The sequence below is a fragment of the Canis aureus genome, chromosome 9, assembly GCF_053574225.1.
Source record: "Canis aureus isolate CA01 chromosome 9, VMU_Caureus_v.1.0, whole genome shotgun sequence".
NCBI classification, from domain to species: domain Eukaryota; kingdom Metazoa; phylum Chordata; class Mammalia; order Carnivora; family Canidae; genus Canis; species Canis aureus.
Genome location: NC_135619.1, coordinates 36,837,729 through 36,858,662, shown reverse-complemented (window position 1 = coordinate 36,858,662; position 20,934 = coordinate 36,837,729). Strand labels below are relative to the sequence as shown.

Sequence of the window (20,934 nt, the reverse complement as noted above, 5' to 3'; positions counted from 1 at the left end):
ATTTTCTTTGGGTAGAATTACTGGATCATATGGTATTTCTATTTTTAATTTTTTGAGGAATCTCCATAAGTCTTCCACAGTGGCTATACCAATTTGCATTCCTACCAACAGTGCATGAGGGTTCCTTTTTCTCCACATCTTCACTAACACTTATTTTTCTCATCTTTTTGTTTCTAGCCATTCTGACAGATGTAAGGTGATATCATTGAGGTTTTGATTTGTATTTCCTTGATGATTAGTGATGCTGAGTATCTTTTTATGTGTCTGTTGGCAATCTGTATATCTTCTTTGGAAAAATATCTGTGCAAGTCTTCTAATTTTTAAACTGGATTATTTGTTTCTTAGGGGTTGGGTTCTATAATTTCTTTATATATTTTGGATATGAAATTGTGGGTATATCTTCAGTGACCTCCAGCAGAAAAAGGGAAGGGATGTTTCGTACCTTCGTAAATATAAACTAATAAAAATTTATATTTCCTGAACTGTGACTCCATGTACACATGCTCTGTACTAATTATCTGACACCATACACCTATGGTGAGCACATGATCTTGCAAGGCCCACATCACCCAACTTTGGCTATGAAATTTGTTTGAAAAAGTCAACTACAATTATTTTGTAGTGTTTGGGTCATTTCAAAAGATTCATATGTAGGCATTTACTGTGTTCCTTTGTGTTTCTTGGTGATTTCTTTTTTCCTAGAGGGAGAAGAAGATGAGGATGAAGAGGATGAGGAGGAGGAAGAGGAAGAAGAGGAAGATGAGGAAGAAGATGAAGAAGATAAAGAAGGAGAGACCCTGGATGAGAGCTTGGATGGTGATGCTGAGCTGCCTGGGTTTACTCTCCCTGGCATCACGTCTCAAGAACCTGGCTTGGAGCAGGAAAATCTGGGCCCGTTGGAGGGAGCTACCTACCAGGTGCCAGACGCTATCGAGTGGGAACAGCAGAATCAGGGCCTGGGTAAGAGTCACTCGTGTTTCTTTCTTCCTCCCCCCTCTCCTCCTTTTATTTTCTTAAGGTGGCAGCTTGCTTTCTTGGCATCAATTATGGAGCAAAATGGACTTTCTGGTTATGTTTATGGATGGTTCATTTCAGAAAAGTTATCAGTTTTTTCTTAGATATTTATATTTAGTGTGCTCTTAAATAGCCAGCCTCCAAATAGTCTCCAGCTGCCCACTGAGAGCACAGTTACCTAGTTTTTGGAAGGAATTCCATCTTTCCTTCCCAGCTGGAAGACAACTATTGGTTTTGGGAGGACTTCCAAATGGAGAGAAGACATGAGTAACCAGTGTGCTGAACAAGCAGCGTGAATGGTCTGCAGTCAGAAAACAAATATATGGAGTTACCTTCTGTCCCTGTAGAATTTGCTTCCTAGGGGAAATTCTTCCCCCACTTCTGAGTGTGCGCTCAGCAGGCTTGTTACTTTTCGGTTTCTTCTTAGGTTTTATTTGGTTGGCAGATACAGTCTCAGTTTAGCAGTCAGTGTCCAGACACCTACGTACTTGCTGTCTCTCGGGCATGGCCTGAATTATCCTGGAGAGGCTCCATGGGTGCAGGCTGACCTCACCTCTGACACTCTCTTCCCCATCAGCAGGGAAGCTCCTTGGTGTCTCTCCTTTTGGCTTTTTCTAGAGAGATGCTATAAGCTCTGGTGATTCCTTGAGGCCTTACTCTCTTCACTTGAGGTAAGATGATCTCTTCTCTAAAGAAATACCCTCTCTGAAATTCTCTTAGTCTTTAACAGCCCCTTTTACAACCTTCAGTGCAGCAGAGGTTAGGTTTATTTTTTAAAAATTTTAAAAAAGATTTTATTTATTCATGAGAGACACCGAGACATAGGCAGTGGGAGAAGCAGGCTCCCTGCCGGGAGCCTGATGCAAGACTTGATCCCAGGACTCCGGGATCACGACCTGAGCTGAAGGCAGATGCTCAGCCACTGAGCCATCCAGGCACCCCAGCAGAGGTTAGGTTTAAAAGTCACATAACTAGTGTTTGGCAATTTCATTGGAAATTTGGATGTTGGTCTGGAACTTTGCTCTGGAATATCATGCTAGTGTATTATGGTGCCTTGGTTGAAATATCCAATTTCGAATCTTATTGCATATGATTTCTTAAAGATCATTCTCCTCTCTCATGAAAACTTTTAGATTAGTGGTGAGAAAGGGTGAGTACATTAATACAAGTGCAGAGCAGGAAAATCACTGTGTCAAGTTATTGCATGATTGTGTAGTTTAAAATAAGCTCTTTTTAAAATAAGATTTTGTTTAATTATTTGAGAGAGCACGTTCATTTGTGCATATGAGTCGGGGTGGGGGACAGAGGGAGAGGGAGAAGCAGACTCCCCGCAGAGCAGGGAGCTCCATGCAGGACTTAATCCCAGGTCCCCAAGATCATGACCTGAGCTGAATGCAGATTCTTTACCAACTGAGCCACTCAGGCACCTCAGGATTTTTTTTTTTTTTTAAAGATGAAATTAGACTTGGTAAAACTTTTAAAGGTTTGTGGTCTAAGGAGGAATACTTTTCTTTGATGAACTGTCCTTTTGATCTGGTTAATTCATCCAACAAACCTCCCTGAGCACCTACTCTGTTCATGGCACTTTGCATGGGGACAGAGAGGAAAGCCAGAGTGGTGCCTTTCTTTGATTAGAGCAGGACCCACTTCATAAAGTTTCAGTGTGGGGAGGGTGAGTTTTATAATAAAAGTAGGTTATTAGAGGGCAAAACAGAAATGTGGAAGGGGGTCCTCCTATCCTGCCTCCTGATTCCAGCCCCCATGCATAGCTAAGTATTTTTAAATTAGAGATACCAATTTAGTGATTTGTTATGCTTTTTTTTATAAAGATTTTATTTATTTATTCATAGAGACAGAGAGAGGCAGAGACACAGGCAGAGGGAGAAGCAGGCATCATGCAGAGAGCCCGACATGGGACTCGATTCAGGGTCTCCAGGATCACGCCTGGGCTGCAGGCAGCGCTAAACCGCTGCGCCACCGGGGCTGCCCACTTGTTATGCTTTTAAAAGTGATTCCCGTAAGTCCTGAGGTTTTGTTTTTGTTTTGTTTTGTTTTGTTTTTAACATATCAGAGTTTTTCTTATAATTATTTACCATTTCTCCAGATATGTCTTACCTTTTACTGTCACTTCCTTTTCTGATAAATTCATTCTATCAACATGTTTTTAGCACTGAGTTTCCTGAAAACCAAAAAAGGAACAAATTGTCCAAGCTGTTTTTTTTTTTTTTTCTTTCTTCCCACTATGGGAAGACTGTGTTTGAGTAGTGTCTGGCACTAGAATTTTATTTGCTCATCACCTTTTTCTTGGAGTCACAGAGATATCTCCTAGTCACTCACAACCAGTAATAACTTCTGGATCAACATTAATTGATAACAGTTTTCTAAATACTCTCAGGTCAGATGAGGTAGAGGAAAACCTCTCCTATTTGTGATGGATTTTGTGGTAGGTGGAATAGTGGCTCCCCAAAGATGTCTGTGTCCTAATCTTTGGAGCTTGTGAATTTGTTATGTTTCATGGCAAAAAGGACTTTAGTGAGGTGATTGAGTTAAGAATCTTGAGATGGGAGGTTATTCTGGATCATCTAGGGGGGCCAATATAATCACATATGTCCTTATAGGGGGGAGGCAGGAGAGTCAGAGTCAGAGAAGGAGATGTGATGAGAGAGGCAGAGGTCAGAGTGATGTGGTCATGAGCCAAGGAATGCTAGCTGCTCCCAGAAGCTTCAAAAGGCAAGGAAATTGATTCTCCCCTGAACCTCTAAAATACAATCCTGCATATACCTTGATTTTAACTAAGACCCATTTCAGACTTTTGACCTGCAGAACTATAAGATGTTAAATTTGTGTTGTTTTGAGCCACAAAGTTTGTGGTAATTTCTTACAACAGAAATAGGAAACTAATAGAGATTTCAATAAGTACTTTATGAGAAACATCATTTTAGAATGTAGAGCTGCATGGTAGCTATAGTCAGAGTGTGAACATTGTAAACTTAAATGTAGTTTCTTCTTTTTTTTCTTTAGATATATTTATTCTAGAGAGAGAGTGTGCATGGGCACATGTGTGAGCTGGGGGTGAGCAGACTCCCCACTGAGCATGAGGCCCAAAGCAGAGCTCAATCCCAGGACCTGATATCATAACCTGAGCCCAAATCAAGAGCTGGCCACCCAACTGACTTAGCCACCCAGGTGCCCTAACTAGTTTTTTTTTCTGAATGAGTCATTAAAAGTGCAAAAATTGAGAACTTTCAAAAAGTAATTCTATTTAATATAACACTCTAATTGACCTTCAGACCTATTTTCTGGTCGGTTATTTTATTTATAGATTACCACATCATATATTATAATATGAATGATATTCCAAAGCAAATGCTAAAACCCATATAAACCTTTAAAAATGAACAGATTGAAGTGGGTAGCTGGGATTGGCTAAAAATAACACAAACTCTTTGAATAGATTATAGTTTCATTTCCTGCGAAGTAACATGGGCAGAAAACTTAGATGACTTTCTAAGGCAAAGCAGTAGCTTCATGGCCTCGTATTCTCTGAACTACTGCTTTCTGCATTGTCACATACACGTTGCCTCTACAGCGTTGGAGGGAGAGAGTTCAGCTGTTTCTTCTTTTTTTTTTTTAAGATTCTATTTATTTATTTGAGAGAGAGAGTGAAAGCATAAGCAGGGGGAGGGGCAGACTCTCCACTGAGCTCAGAACCCCATGTGGGGCTTGATCCTAGGACGCTGAGACCATGACCTGACCTGAAGGTAGATGCTTAACTGATTGAGCCACCCAGATGCCCCGAGAACTCAGCTTCTTGATCTTGCTCTGAAGTGTGAGTGGAATGAACTGTATGTTGTCAGGATAGAATTAGGAGCAAAAGTCTCCTATTCTGGCTTAGGGGGAAAGATTGGTAAAATGCTAGTAGCACGCAGGAAGTTCTTTATACACATATGCAGAATCAATTTCTTCTCTTATCTAACAATTTCATTTTCAAATTTATTGACAAAGACCTGTACAGAGAGCAGACGTGGTGACTCACACCACTTCTGATCCTGTTATGTACTATATAATAAATCATACATCTATGCCTTTTATCGTATAAAATCAATATGACCAAAGTTGAGTCAACACATCCATTTTAATGCCAAAACATTTCCTTTTTTTTTTATTTATTTTTTATTGGTGTTCAATTTACTAACATACAGAATAACCCCCAGTGCCCGTCACCCATTCACTCCCACCCCCCGCCCTCCTCCCCTTCTACCACCCCTAGTTCGTTTCCCAGAATTAGCAGTCTTTACGTTCTGTCTCCCTTTCTGATATTTCCCACACATTTCTTCCCCCTTCCCTTTTATTCCCTTTCACTATTATTTATATTCCCCAAATGAATGAGAACATATAATGTTTGTCCTTCTCCGACTGCCTTACTTCACTCAGCATAATACCCTCCAGTTCCATCCACGTTGAAGCAAATGGTGGGTATTTGTCATTTCTTTTTTTTTTTTTTTTTTTTTTATTGGTGTTCAATTTACTAACATACAGAATAACACCCAGTGCCCGTCACCCATTCACTCCCACCCCCCGCCCTCCTCCCCTTCTACCACCCCTAGTTCGTTTCCCAGAGTTAGCAGTCTTTACGTTCTGTCTCCCTTTCTGATATTTCCCACACATTTCTTCTCCCTTCCCTTATTTTCCCTTTCACTATTATTTATATTCCCCAAATGAATGAGAACATATAATGTTTGTCCTTCTCCGACTGACTTACTTCACTCAGCATAATACCCTCCAGTTCCATCCACGTTGAAGCAAATGGTGGGTATTTGTCATTTCTAATAGCTGAGTAATATTCCATTGTATACATAAACCACATCTTCTTTATCCATTCATCTTTCGTTGGACACCGAGGCTCCTTCCACAGTTTGGCTATCGTGGCCATTGCTGCTATAAACATCGGGGTGCAGGTGTCCCGGCGTTTCATTGCATTTGTATCTTTGGGGTAAATCCCCAACAGTGCAATTGCTGGGTCGTAGGGCAGGTCTATTTTTAACTGTTTGAGGAACCTCCACACAGTTTTCCAGAGTGGCTGCACCAGTTCACATTCCCACCAACAGTGTAAGAGGGTTCCCTTTTCTCCACATCCTCTCCAACATTTGTTGTTTCCTGCCTTGTTAATTTTCCCCATTCTCACTGGTGTGAGGTGGTATCTCATTGTGGTTTTGATTTGTATTTCCCTGATGGCAAGTGATGCAGAGCATTTTCTCATGTGCATGTTGGCCATGTCTATGTCTTCCTCTGTGAGATTTCTGTTCATGTCTTTTGCCCATTTCATGATTGGATTGTTTGTTTCTTTGGTGTTGAGTTTAATAAGTTCTTTATAGATCTTGGAAACTAGCCCTTTATCTGATATGTCATTTGCAACTATCTTCTCCCATTCTGTAGGTTGTCTTTGAGTTTTGTTGACTGTATCCTTTGCTGTGCAAAAGCTTCTTATCTTGATGAAGTCCCAATAGTTCATTTTTGCTTTTGTTTCTTTTGCCTTCGTGGATGTATCTTGCAAGAAGTTACTGTGGCCGAGTTCAAAAAGGGTGTTGCCTGTGTTCTTCTCTAGGATTTTGATGGAATCTTGTCTCACATTTAGATCTTTCATCCATTTTGAGTTTATCTTTGTGTATGGTGAAAGAGAGTGGTCTAGTTTCATTCTTCTGCATGTGGATGTCCAATTTTCCCAGCACCATTTGTTGAAGAGACTGTCTTTCTTCCAATGGATAGTCTTTCCTCCTTTATCGAATATTAGTTGCCCATAAAGTTCAGGGTCCACTTCTGGATTCTCTATTCTGTTCCACTGATCTATGTGTCTGTTTTTGTGCCAGTACCACACTGTCTTGATGACCACAGCTTTGTAGTACAACCTGAAATCTGGCATTGTGATGCCCCCAGCTATGGTTTTCTTTTTTAAAATTCCCCTGGCTATTCGGGGTCTTTTCTGATTCCACACAAATCTTAAAATAATAACTCTAACTCTCTGAAGAAAGTCCATGGTATTTTGATAGGGATTGCATTAAACGTGTATATTGCCCTGGGTAACATTGACATTTTCACAATATTAATTCTGCCAATCCATGAGCATGGAATATTTTTCCATCTCTTTGTGTCTTCCTCAATTTCTTTCAGAAGTGTTCTATAGTTTTGAGGGTATAGATCCTTTACATCTTTGGTTAGGTTTATTCCTAGGTATCTTATGCTTTTGGGTGCAATTGTAAATGGGATGGACTCCTTAATTTCTCTTTCTTCAGTCTCATTGTTAGTGTATAGAAATGCCACTGATTTCTGGGCATTGATTTTGTATCCTGCCACGCTACCGAATTGCTGTATGAGTTCTAGCAATCTTGGGGTGGAGACTTTTGGGTTTTCTATGTAGAGTATCATGTCATCGGCGAAGAGGGAGAGTTTGACTTCTTCTTTGCCAATTTATAATGCCTTTAATGTCTTTTTGTTGTCTGATTGCTGAGGCTAGGACTTCCAGTACTATGTTGAATAGCAGTGGTGAGAGTGGACATCCCTGTCTTCTTCCTGATCTTAGGGGAAAGGCTCCCAGTGCTTCCCCATTGAGAATGATATTTGCTGTGGGCTTTTCATAGATGGCTTTTAAGATGTCGAGGAATGTTCCCTCTATCCCTACATTCTGAAGAGTTTTGATCAGAAATGGATGCTGTATTTTGTCAAATGCTTTCTCTGCATCCAATGAGAGGATCATATGGTTCTTGGTTTTTCTCTTGCTGATATGATGAATCACATTGATTGTTTTACGGGTGTTGAACCAGCCTTGTGTCCCAGGGATAAATCCTACTTGGTCATGGTGAATAATTTTCTTAATGTACTGTTGGATCCTATTGGCCAGTATCTTGTTGAGAATTTTTGCATCCATGTTCATCAGGGATATTGGTCTGTAATTCTCCTTTTTGGTGGGGTCTTTGTCTGGTTTTGGAATTAAGGTGATGCTGGCCTCATAGAACGAATTTGGAAGTACTCCATCTCTTTCTATCTTTCCAAACAGCTTTAGGAGAATAGGTATGGTTTCTTCTTTAAACGTTTGATAGAATTCCCCTGGGAAGCCATCTGGCCCTGGACTCTTGTGTCTTGGGAGGTTTTTGATGACTGCTTCAATTTCCTCCCTGGTTATTGGCCTGTTCAGGTTTTCTGTTTCTTCCTGTTCCAGTTTTGGTAGTTTGTGGCTTTCCAGGAATGCGTCCATTTCTTCTAGATTGCCTAATTTATTGGCGTATAGCTGTTCATAATATGTTTTTAAAATCGTTTGTATTTCCTTGGTGTTGGTAGTGATCTCTCCTTTCTCATTCATGATTTTATTAATTTGAGTCTTCTCTCTCTTCTTTTTAATAAGGCTGGCTAATGGTTTATCTATCTTGTTAATTCTTTCAAGAAACCAACTCCTGGTTTTGTTGATCTGTTCCACAGTTCTTCTGGTCTCGATTTCGTTGAGTTATGCTCGAATCTTTATTAACTCCCTTCTTCTCTTGGGTGTAGGATCTATTTGCTGTTTTTTCTCTAGCTCCTTTATGTGTAAGGTTAGCTTTTGTATTTGAGTTCTTTCCAGTTTTTGAATGGATGCTTGTATTGCGATGTATTTCCCCCTTAGGACTGCTTTTGCTGCATCCCAAAGATTTTGAACGGTTGTATCTTCATTCTCATTAGTTTCCATGAATCTTTTTAATTCTTCCTTAATTTCCTGGTTGACCCTTTTATCTTTTAGCAGGATGGTCCTTAACCTCCACGTGTTTGAGGTCCTTCCAAACTTTTTGTTGTGATTTAGTTCTAATTTCAAGGCATTATGGTCTGAGAATATGCAGGGGACACTCCCAATCTTTTGGTATCGGTTCAGACCCGATTTGTGACCCAATATGTGGTCTATTCTGGAGAAAGTTCCATGTGCACTTGAGAAGAATGTGTATTCAGTTGAGTTTGGATGTAAAGTTCTGTAGATACCTGTGAAATCCATCTGGTCCAGTGTATCATTTAAAGCTCTCGTTTCTTTGGAGATGTTGTGCTTAGAAGACCTATCGAGTATAGAAAGAGCTAGATTGAAGTCACCAAGTATAAGTGTATTATTATCTAAGTATTTCTTCACTTTGGTTAATAATTGATTGATATATTTGGCAGCTCCCACATTCGGGGCATATATATTGAGGATTGTTAAGTCCTCTTGTTGAATAGATCCTTTAAGTATGATATAGTGTCCCTCTTCATCTCTCACTACAGTCTTTGGGGTAAATTTTAGTTTATCTGATATAAGGATGGCTACCCCTGCTTTCTTTTGAGGACCATTCGAATGGTAAATGGTTCTCCAACCTTTTATTTTCAGGCTGTAGGTGTCCTTCTGTCTAAAATGAGTCTCTTGTAGACAGCAAATAGATGGGTCCTGCTTTTTTATCCAGTCTGAAACCCTGCGCCTTTTGATGGGGTCATTAAGCCCGTTCACATTCAGAGTTACTATTGAGAGATATGAGTTTAGTGTCATCATGATATCTATTCAGTCCTTGTTTTTGTGGAATGTTCCACTGAACTTCTTCTTAAAGGGGAATTTTAAGAGGCCCCCTTAAAATTTCTTGCAGAGCTGGTTTGGAGGTCACATATTCTTTTAGTTGCTGCCTGTCTTGGAAGCTCTTTATCTCTCCTTCCATTTTGAATGAGAGCCTTGCTGGGTAAAGTATTCTTGGTTGCATGTTCTTCTCATCTAGGACCCTGAATATATCCTGCCAGCCCTTTCTGGCCTGCCAGGTCTCTGTGGAGAGGTCTGCTGTTACCCTAATACTCCTCCCCATAAAAGTCAGGGATTTCTTGTCTCTTGCTGCTTTAAGGATCTTCTCTTTATCTTTGGAATTTGCAAGCTTCACTATTAAATGTCGAGGTGTTGAACGGTTTTTATTGATTTTAGGGGGGGATCTCTCTATTTCCTGGATCTGAATGCCTGTTTCCCTTCCCAGATTCGGAAAGTTTTCAGCTAGAATTTGTTCAAATACATATTCTGGCCCTCTGTCCCTTTCGGCGCCCTCGGGAACCCCAATTAAACGTAGGTTTTTCTTTCTCAGGCTGTCGTTTATTTCCCTTAATCTATCCTCATGGTCTTTTAATTGTTTGTCTCTTTTTTCCTCAGTTTCCCTCTTTGCTATCAACTTGTCTTCTATGTCACTCACTCGTTCTTCCACCTCGTTAACCCTCGTCGTTAGGACTTCTAGTTTGGATTGCATCTCATTCAATTGATTTTTAATTTCTGCCTGATTAGCTCTAAATTCTGCAGTCATGAAGTCTCTTGAGTCCTTTATACTTTTTTCTAGAGCCACCAGTAGCTGTATAATAGTGCTTCTGAATTGGCTTTCTGACACTGAATTGTAATCCAGATTTTGTAACTCTGTGCGAGAGAGGACTGTTTCTGATTCTTTCTTTTGAGGTGAGGTTTTCCTTCTAGTCATTTTGCTCAGTGCAGAGTGGCCAAAAGCAAGTTGTATTGGGAAAAAGAGAAAAAGAGAGGAGAGAAAGAAGGAAAGAAAAGAGAAAGAGAAAAAAAAGGGAAGAAAAAAAACGAAAAAAAAAAAAAGAAGAAGAAAAAGAAAGAAAAAGAAAGGAGAAAAAAAGGGGGGGTGGGGGAAGGAAACTAATCAAAAAGCAAAACAAAACAAAACAAAACAAAACAAAACAAAAAAGAACCACCGGGGAGTATCTTCTGATTCTGTGTTCTTTAAGTCCCTTGACTTCCCCTGGAACTTGTCCGTCTAGCTGGTGTTCTGGGGGAGGGGCCTGTTGTGCTGATTCTCAGGTGTTAGCAGTTGGGGGAGCTGCTGTGCCCCCGCCTGGTGCAGGGCTCAGTGGGGGTTGTTTACCCCGTGAGGCCGCAGGAGGAACAGCCCCAGTGGCGGGGCAGCTCTGGAAACCTGGATTCAGCTCCGGCAGGAACTCCGTCTGCAGGGCCTGGAGGCTCCGGGGCGGGGCCGCTGATCTGCTCAGCTGGGGCAGGAGCGTCCTCGCTGTCCTGGGCCCTCCCGGCCTCTGCCTGTCCCGGGGGAGGCGGGATCCTGGGCTGTGTCCTGGCGCCCTGTGCTCCGGGGCCTGCGCTGGTGGATTCGCGCTCCCGCCCCGCAACCCCCTCCGCGGAGCTGCCGCCCGAGCCCCTCCGAGCTGCTCCTGGAACCGCGCAGCCCCCTCCGCACGGAGCCTCTTCCTCTGCCCGAGCCCCCCCGAGCTGCTCCCGGGGCCGCGCAGCCCCCTCCGCGGAGCCGCCGCCCGAGCCCCTCCGAGCTGCTCCGGGTCCCGCCGTGCGCGCTGCAGCCCTTAGGGAGCTCGGCGCACTCTCCTGGGCGCGCAGTTGCTCTGTTACTGTCTCAGGGAACCCGAGGGCATCCTCGCCCTCCTGGGTCCTGCTCCACCTCCCTGGAGCCCCTTTCCCCCGGGAAGGTCGGTGCAGCTCCTGCGTCTCCGGGACGGGGCTCTCCTGTCCTGGGGACACTCGCCCCGGCCTCAGCCTGGCTCCTCGCGGGGCCCCTCCCCCTTGGAGGCCTTTGTTCCTTTATTTCTTTTTCCCCGTCTTCCTACCTTGATAGAAGCGCGAACTCTTCTCACTGTTGCATTCCAGGTGTTCTCTCTTTAATTCTCAGGCCGAATTCGTAGATTTTCAGGATGATTGGAAGGTTTTCTAGGTAATTTGGTGGAGACAGGTGATTTGGGGACCCTACTCTTCCGCCATCTTGCTCCTCCCCCTCTGCCAAAACATTTCCAATGTAATTAATACCTAGGGATTCTTTCCTTTTTGCATTCTATCTCTGTCAGGATACCTTTAGCTATAGGTAGTGGGAACCTTAAGTTGGTTTAAAGAGTAAAGAAATATATTTTCTTTGAAAACAAAACAGTCCTTGGTGTGTTGACTTTTCCCCTGGACTGTCTTCCTTATGGTTGCAATGGCTGCAGTTGCTTCGGGTGCCACACCCAGAGAAGACATTGTCCAGAGAAAAGGAAGCTGTCTTTTCACTGTTTCTTTCTTAAGAGAGAGCCTTTCCAAGAATCCCCCAGTAGAATTCTTCCTGCCTCTAATTGGCTGGGATTAGGTCACATGCTCATTTCTAAACAGCCAATGCAGTGAGACTGTGATCACCTACCTGACTGGTGGGATGGGTGGAGGTGGGGGTCAATCACCAGGTGATCTCCTGTGATTCCTGTTTTTCCTCTCACTTCCTTGTACCTGATACTTTCCATCTATCCTCTAAGAATCCCACGGTCAATCCTATTCAGTTAATAACCTTGTTTTCAATATGTTTTGATTTCATAGGTGGCATTGTTCCATTCTCTTCCTCAGGAGACCATTTTGACACTTTTTAGTTTGGTTGATGTTCTGGATGGATAGCACTTCCAAAAGCCATCAAGTAGTTAAGTGCAGAATTATTATAGTTATCTTCACTTTTTTTTTTTCAAAGCCTACATCTAACATTATAATGGGCTTTTGATTTAGGAATAGAATATTTTTTTTTGGAGGTCTTTAAAAAACATCATAAGTATTCAGTTAATAGACTAGGGGTGTTTGTGTAAAGCAGAAGAATGAAGAGCTCTCATGTATCTATCTTTTCATCAGACATTCAGTGAGCACCTACTATGTGTGTGCTGTATGCTGTGGAAATACTGACAGGCCAACACATGTAGAGATAAATTAGCATGGAGCAGAGAGTGGTCGCATAGATGTGAGGTCGAGGCTGAGCAATTCCCCAATGAGGAACTGAATCATCACTTACAACCAGAGGTTGATTTGAATGTCAGCCATCTTTGAGGTGTGATTTCAAGGGAGCTTTGCCTGGTTCCCTAACTTATATCACCTTTTCTACCTTAACATGGTGCCTACTTTTCAGTATTAGAGCCTTCCTTTGGATTGAGATTGAAGGCCTTCAAAAAATGCAGATCTGCTATCTGGGCAGGATAACTCATTAAGATATTATCATTTATCTGTTATTTATATATTATTAATGTATCTGGTTCATTAGCTCATGACTTAGGATGATTTTAAGATAAAATAGAGAGAGGAACACAAGACAAATGTGTTTTGAATTGGAAGGAAGGCAGAATGAACTGTAGGTAAAGGGTGTGGGAGTTGGACCCTATAGGCACTGAGCACTTGTCTATGAGAAAGTCAGGCTCTTAGCCCTAAAACATGTCAGCTCTTCTCCTTCTTCCCCCTGTGCTCCTTCTTCTTTTCTTTTAAAGCACTTAACTTGTAGTTGAGACTGAACACTTAAATATAGTGCAACACGGGCTGTGGCAGCAAGGAGAAGGTGCTCCGCAAAAATAGTGGGAAGTGTGAGATTTCAAACTCTCCACTGCAATGAGTGTTAGTGTATTTTGATGTATAACATATTAAGCTATGGACTAAAAGGTTGCTCAGGAAGCTACTGGTAGCTAACATAAGTAAATACGTGAATGGAAGGAGGAGGAACAGAACCTTAATCCAACATAGCCAGCACAAAGTGAGTAGCAGATTGGCTAAAGCCTCCAGACCAGTGGTTCTAAATCTTAGCTGCCCTGTGGAATCACCTAGAGAACAACACAACATACTGAAGCCTGTGTCTTACTCTAGGACAAGTGTCCTAGATTGAGCTACTGGTTGTTACCTTGGGGTAAGGCAGATTCTGTTTATGCAGGGGGTTGGAGAAAGAGGATTTTAAGAAGTGTTTGTATGTTCTTTTTTTTAAAGATTTTATTTATTTGATATGTATATAGAGAGAGCACAAGCAGGGGGAGCAGCAGAGAGAGAGGGAGAAGCAGGCTCCCCGCTGAGCAGGGAGCCTGATTCAAGACTCAATCCCAGGACTCTGGATTTAGGACCTGAGCCAAAGGCAGACGGACACTTAACCAACTGAACCACCCCGGTGCCCCAGAAGTGTTTGTATATTCTATGAATGGAATCCCCATTAATAGAGATTTACATTACTTTTAATGATCTTTTGTGTATTGTAATAGTGTGTCTTAAGAAGAAACCACCAGCTTTATACAGTCACATAGAGATCAAATTTAAAGTTAGTCTCTAAGCTATAGTTTCCCCAGAGAACCAATGGTCATATTATGGATTCCTAAATCTGGACTGGGGAGGTTTGTCTCCAGACTCCTGTATCTGGGAAGACTGAGCATCTTCTGGTATGAGTGTCATTGGAGGGTGTCTGCCAATTGCCTGGGGTTTCTTTCTGTCCCAAGTTGGTACCCAGGGCTTTGGGATTTGAGGGTAATGCCATTTGCCCTTTCTTTGGAAAGGGCTGAATTATTTTTCCTAGATAGAAGGAGTAGAAGATTAGTTTCAGATCTCCTTTTTCACATAGGCAAGACACCCTGGTGCCAGAGTTGAAAATACAGATCGTGATCCCTGCCTCTCTGCCTCACAAGGATGAACCCCTAAGAGAAATGAGGTCTGCAGAGGAGGATGCCTTCCAAGGCCAAGATATTATTTCTTCATAGATCTTTCCATTTGAGCTGTTGATTACTTTCAGGTTAGTATTAGTTGGGGATTCCAGGGGAGAAAAATCTGTCTATGTGCCTGTGGTGAAAGATTCAATAAACTCAGGATTTCCGTAGGCTTTAAAAGCATTTATTTCCTGAATTTTCCATTTACTTATTTTTATCCTGTTGTATTGTAGGTATTTTTGTCAGAAGCCTGAAATCCTCTTTTTAGCAAGAGGTAGGTTATAAATAGGTTAAGTTCATAAAAACGAATAGACTTCCTTCCCGCTGACCATTTCCAACTGTGCTCACAAATGCCTGCTAAGGACCACAAAACAGAAATTCATATGAACCAAAAGTCAAAAGGGGAGCTGGCCGAGCCTATAAAAGATCAGGTGCTGGCCTAAAAATAATTTCATGTATCCTTGTTTCTTCCTTTCATTTTGATGTTCATGACACTTGTGGCAAGCAGTTAGTTACGTGTATTGGCTACAGTCAAACTTTTGTGTTCCTTTAACAGAGGAAGTGTTAAGCTCTTTGGAAAGAGGAAAAGATTGATGGCATGGATAATTTTGTGTATTTTTGAAGACTAACACATAATGACTTTTCAGAGCTGTTTGGAAGACTTTTGTACCAACAATCTCAGACTGAACCAAGGTTTCAGGAATTCATTCGTTCCAAGAGTCAAAGGTGGAACTCAGATCATTAACACACACACACACACACACACACACTCATCATTCACTTTGCCCAAGTTAACTGTGGGACACTGCAAGTGCCCTTGTCCTCCTAAATTTTCTTTTGAGAAAATAAGTGAGGAAAACCCACAAGATAGAGTTAGTAGAGAGTGTCTGTTCAGCACAGTGACAGCCACAACTATGTATGTGTACAATTTTGTATGTTCAGACCAGCTAATTCCCTCAGACATAAAGCCTCTCTGGGAATATTCTTGTGTTGAGGAAGAGAAATTGGTCTTGGTTGTTAAATAAAGATCTTTGCACCAGCTGTGTCTCTCCAGTACTGTAGTAGTAGGTTCTGCGTGATCTAAAAGAACTGCCAACATCTCAGGCTGGCCTCAGGAAGCCAAAGCTATTTTCGAAATGGGAAGGATTAGTGGTACAACGCAAAAATACAGCAACAGAGAAGGAGGGATTAACTGCTTAAAACAAGGAATCAGACATTTAGATCAGGTCACTTGGAGATTCAACAGTTTGTGGATAGGAAGCATTTCTTAAAATATATTCACTTCTTTTATATATCACTGGTGTATTTAAAGACCCCCGTGATCTGTCTGGGGTCTACTTGCCCACTTTACTTTTCCCAGCTGCTCTGTTCAAGACCCTTGCCCTCATCAGAGGGAACATGCATTTCTGCAGACATGCATCCGTCCATATGCAGCTCATGCTGAAGCCTTTCCTGGAACCCCTCACTCACATTGAGCCCTCCTTTTTGAAACTCATCTGGCAGTTATTGCCAAGATTGCTCAATTTGCAGTCACTGTACTGCTGCATTTTGCTTATATTTTTTTGGAGCCTTACGACATCTAGCACTCAGCATTGAGTACTGTTGGTTACTTAAAAAGGGGTTCTCTTCCAGCTGGTAATCATTCTGGACCTAAAACTTTCCATCACAGTTGGGAGGAGGGATGGGCATGCTTTACTGCACTCTGCCAGTTAAACACAAACACTAGTCCCTTATGTAGCTATCTGGTGAGCTAAGATTTTCCTTTTTTTTTTTTTTTTTTTTTTTTGTGAGCTAAGATTTTACAATATTTTTCTCAGAACTTTGTGTGATTCTACACCGTAGGACTGATCAGATCTTGGAAATGTTGGGCCAATTACCTTCATTATCTTAGCATCTGAATCACATAGAATCAGATGATTGCATTCCCACAGTGATCTACCATTTAAAAAACTTCCAAATGGTGAATTAGGTGGCTTACTGGAGATAAGACCTTGATAGCTTCTACCGAAGAATATAAACAGCCCTAGTATCAGCTACGTGAAGTGAGAAATTTATTGAGCCTGATTCTCTTTGCTACTGGATCAGAGCTTCCCCCAGGTCAGAGAGTCTAGTTGTCTTTTTATATATCACTTCTGCATGCAGGTAATTATAATAATAGTATTTTAAATGCTTTAGGGCCCTGCTTTGAAAAAAAATCTCTTTTCATGTCTTTAATGCCATGTAGGTCCTAGGTTTCGGGTTCTTGTGTCAAAGGTTCACTAAAAATAAATTTGGACCATTGATTATGGAGATCCTTCTGGAAACCTACACTCAAATATCTCAGCTCCAAATTATTCATCTTTATTCAGTGATCTGTATTAGATAATAGACTTAATGCTTTACAGAAGCTGAAGCCCTTATCTGTATTTTCATAATTAAATTTCGTTGAATTAGAGAATTAGAGAAAAAATCAGATTTCTTTCATTAGGAATGAATTTCTTATGTGAAAATTCAGCAGTCACTTTTCCTTTGGAGAGCTAGGGAAGGAGTCTTGGAACTAAGCCAGAAAATAATCTCTTCATCAGCTACAGTTAATAAAAGCATTAATAAGGCACATTACATCTAAGGAGAATGCTGTGAAGTAATTCCTTCATAATCAGAATGCACTTGTGGGCTCAGTTGGGGAATTATTAACATGTGAAAACATCTAGTAGGCTTTCTTGAGAATTTAACAAGAAGAAATCCTGAGAAAACTGGGAAATTTTTCAGAAAGGAAGAAATTAAGTATAAATTGCCGTCTTTGGAAAATACAGAGGGAAGTAAACAAAGATGATATTAAAAAGTCTCCATTATGTTAAAACAAAATTGAGAAAGTAGCAGAAACAGTGTCCTTATCTCTTATTTGAAGTTATCTGCTGCTAAATTAAAGTGAATAATCAAATGTTACTGGTGTGCTGCTGTATTGAGAATCTGCCAACATTTGGAGTCTCTCAGACATTATTTGTTTTACTTCCCCTGGATCACCAAAGAATGCACTTAACTTTTGCATTTCAGAAAATAGAGCAATTCAGTAGGTTTTCCCTCTCTCCAACTGAGATTCTAAAGAATGCTAAGGCCTCAAAGCCAAGCTTAGTGATCAGGGGAGGTTGAAGGCAGCTGGTGAACTTGTTCGTTTCAGCATTTGAGAATTAATAACCACAGGATTCTGCTTTTCCAACTCAGAACTGTTCTGCTTTTCTGTTGGACAAAAAGATTCTTTCACAGAACCTAGCACAAAATATAGGTAGATGGTCAACAAGGGGTCCTAGTTTCAATTCATGTGGAGAATCTTTAAAATAAACTTCACAAGCATACAGATTATCAAGACCCAGGGAAGGAGTTTAAAATGGAGGAGTGCACACAGCTGAGGGGATTTTGATTTACAGCTTCCAACTCTAGGTTTTCGTGCAGGGCCAAAATATTTCTGAAATAATAGGATTGGATTTTTAAGCTGCTCCTTTTGAAAGAGAACAGCAACTGTTTGGAACAGGATGGATTTGATGAATCCTTGGGGATAAATAGAGTAATGTTGGCAACTTCCAACTGTATAAGGTCTGATGTGAAATCAGCCACGGGCACCAGGTGAATGATTACCTGGGTTTGTTTATCATAAGCCTGATAAAGTATTGCACATCCTGTAAGGCCAAGACTTTGGGCTTCCGAGCCCTGCCATGTGGGAAGCAGATGTGTAAGGGAGCCCATGCCCAAGAGAGGTAAGATGAAGAGTGGTTGCCAAGTAGGCTAACTATTCAGTACTGAGCCACTGAAGCCACAGAGACAGCTCATTGACTTAACCCACTAATAGAAAGGGGTGGGGGCAAACCATGGGAAAAACTATGGTGTGGGGAAGTTTGTTTTCAGAGGAATCTTGCAGCCTTTTCTTCCTCCTTCTCTGTGGTCACCAATCCTCATCATCTTCACTTTGCGCTCTTCCTTTGAGCTTGGGTGCACCACCACAGGACCTCCCTGGCATCCAGAGGGGCTTCAGTCTTCTCTTAATTCCTTTCACTGTATTGAAACACTCTTTCTCTAAGACCTTGGTTTGAAGACTTTTTGAGGGATCATTAATAATTCATAGATGTTAAAAGACACATTTTAAAATTAGAATTAATCATGATTCTTATTCAGATATAAAGTGAAAATGTGTCAAAGATTTTTAAAAACTCATTAATTAATAAAGGAACCAGGCAGATGGTACAACCAGTTCAAAGCAGAGATCAAAGAATCATAAATTTACATGGGCTCAAGGACTGTTAAAATGAATTTAGAAATGGATGCAGGTTGACTTTTTTCCGATTTTTTTGTCTAGAGAAGAATTATTTGTATTGCTTTGAGTTATCTACATTTCAAGAGTTGTAAAATAGTCCAAAGGCAGTGCAGAGCCCTCATGGAATCATGTCATTTTCAGAGGCTTCAGCCCTCCATTACAAGGATATTCAATAGTCTCTTCCTTATTCTAAAGTTTACATTTTTTTCTTACACACCAAAGTAAGAATACCTTGTAATCTTAATTTGTTTGGAAACAGTTATATTGTGAAAGAATACTTGTTAACTCAAAAAACTAAATGGTGGACATTGGATAAGTGGGAATGTATCTGTCAGGGAAGGCCAGGGGCTGTAACAACAACTCCCATCTAAGTGACTAAACATAGTGGATTTATTGCTTGCCTTTTCCACAGTTCCCCCTCAGTTATAATTCCATCGGTGTCTCCACATATTTTTGGGCCTAGGCAGCTTCACTGGATCTGCTGCATCTAGCCTGTAGGCAGGAAAAAGAGAATGTAGGGAAGCCTGCTGGGAACTCTTCAGCTTGGAATGGACTTATTTTTCTTCCACTCAGATTTTGTTGATGAGAACTAGTCACATGCCCCCATGGGCCAGATGGTCATGGTGGTAGTAAATGCACCTTAGCAGCTTGCTGAACACTTTGCATCTTCAGGAGCCTACTTCTAGGTACAATTCCCTTAGAAGGCAAACCCCAGAAAACTGTTTACTGTTTATAGATTACTACTCGGTCATTAATGATGAGCAGAACACAGTATCTGCTCTTCAGGAGCATTTGAGTCATGGGGAAGAACAGTCTATATTGTGAGGCAGGATATGACATATGTTGTGAAAAAAAAAATGCTTTGAAGTTACCAAAGGGTGGAAGAATAATTTCAACCAGGAGGAACCATGGGGAGCATTAGAAGTAACATACAGGTTGGCAGTTGAGAGCCTAGAATGCAGAGTCAGGAAGTCCTGAATTCAAGCCTTTGCTTTAACCACCATTGACCCTGGATGAGTTTTTAACTTTGCTGAGCCTTGGTTTTCCTAACTCTAAGGAGGGCATCACTCATATGTGGAATATAAGAAATAGTGAAAGGGACCCATAAGGGAAGGGGGAAACTGAGTGGGGAAAAATTAGAGAGGAAGACAAACTGTGAGGGACTCCAAATTCTGGGAAACAAATTCTGGGTGGACAGGGTGACTGGGTGACGGGCATTAAGGAAGGCACATGATGAGATGAGCACTGGGTGTTATACTATATGTTGGAAAATTGAATTTAAATAAAATGTTAAAAAATAAGAAGGACATAATAACTCTTAGTGCATAGGACTTTTGTAACATTATATGAATAAATATACATGTGCAAAGTGAAGCAAAAGCTCATTGATACGAAACCTTAAAGGTTAGGCTGCTTTCAAAGGCAGTAAGGGGGAAAGGGTCTGCTAAAAAAAAGGCCTTTGTGTTCCATTCCTTTCCTGCCTCCCTCCTTGGGGAGCTTTTATGTATTGAGAGTTCCTAGTAAGACTGTATTTGAGAAAAGGGAGTCCGCTACCAAACATACATGTGAAAACCTAGATATTTTTGAGAGTATGATAGTTGAACTGTTTGTTTAAAAAGCTGACAAGAATTTCTAGCAGCCTTTGTTGATTTTTTCTTCTTTTTTTCCCCAACAATGATTGTCTGCACAACACTCAATTAACTGTTTAGTTTAACCACTGTAGTGTGAAGCAATTGCCTGCCTTAGAGACAACATAAATAATTGATTAGTTTTTTGCTTTTCAGATATTTCTTTAAGCTGGTGGTAAGGTTTCTGTTTCTTAGTTACATTTTTGCCTGTAAGGTGTTTTCCCAGGTTCATTATCTATTTTAATTTGGAGAACATGTAAGATAATTACAAAATACTGTTCAGAAAGAAGAAAAATTACAGCATTACTACTTTCAGGACATTAAGCATCAAGGCAGTAGCATTAAGATATGAACTTGAAAATTGAGAGTGTTCTATACTACTTAGTTTCCTGCATGAATGTCTTAATATTTTTATAAAGCTGAGCATAATCTTTAGGAGGAAGCAGGTGCAGTGAACATTAACATGCCCACGAATTACCTGATAAAAGGTGGATTCTGATTCATTGAGGTCTGGGGTGGGACGCCAGATGCTGCATCTGTACAAAGCTCCCAGGAGATGCCGATGCT

General features: G+C 41.0%; 1 protein-coding gene across 8 annotated transcripts in view; it reads left to right on the top strand.

Annotated features, from left to right (window-relative positions):
• The window catches only part of ARMH4 (armadillo like helical domain containing 4), a 163,020-nt gene that overhangs the window by 77,775 nt on the left and 64,311 nt on the right, over window positions 1–20,934 (top strand). For 7 of the 8 annotated variants that reach the window (XM_077909430.1, XM_077909436.1, XM_077909435.1 and 4 more), the window contains one exon: window positions 703–960. In XM_077909430.1, the coding sequence (XP_077765556.1) occupies window positions 703–960 (258 nt within the window). Of the gene's footprint in view, window positions 1–702; window positions 961–14,372; window positions 14,517–20,934 lie in introns of those variants that run through there. The other variant, XM_077909437.1, reaches the window with a different exon arrangement.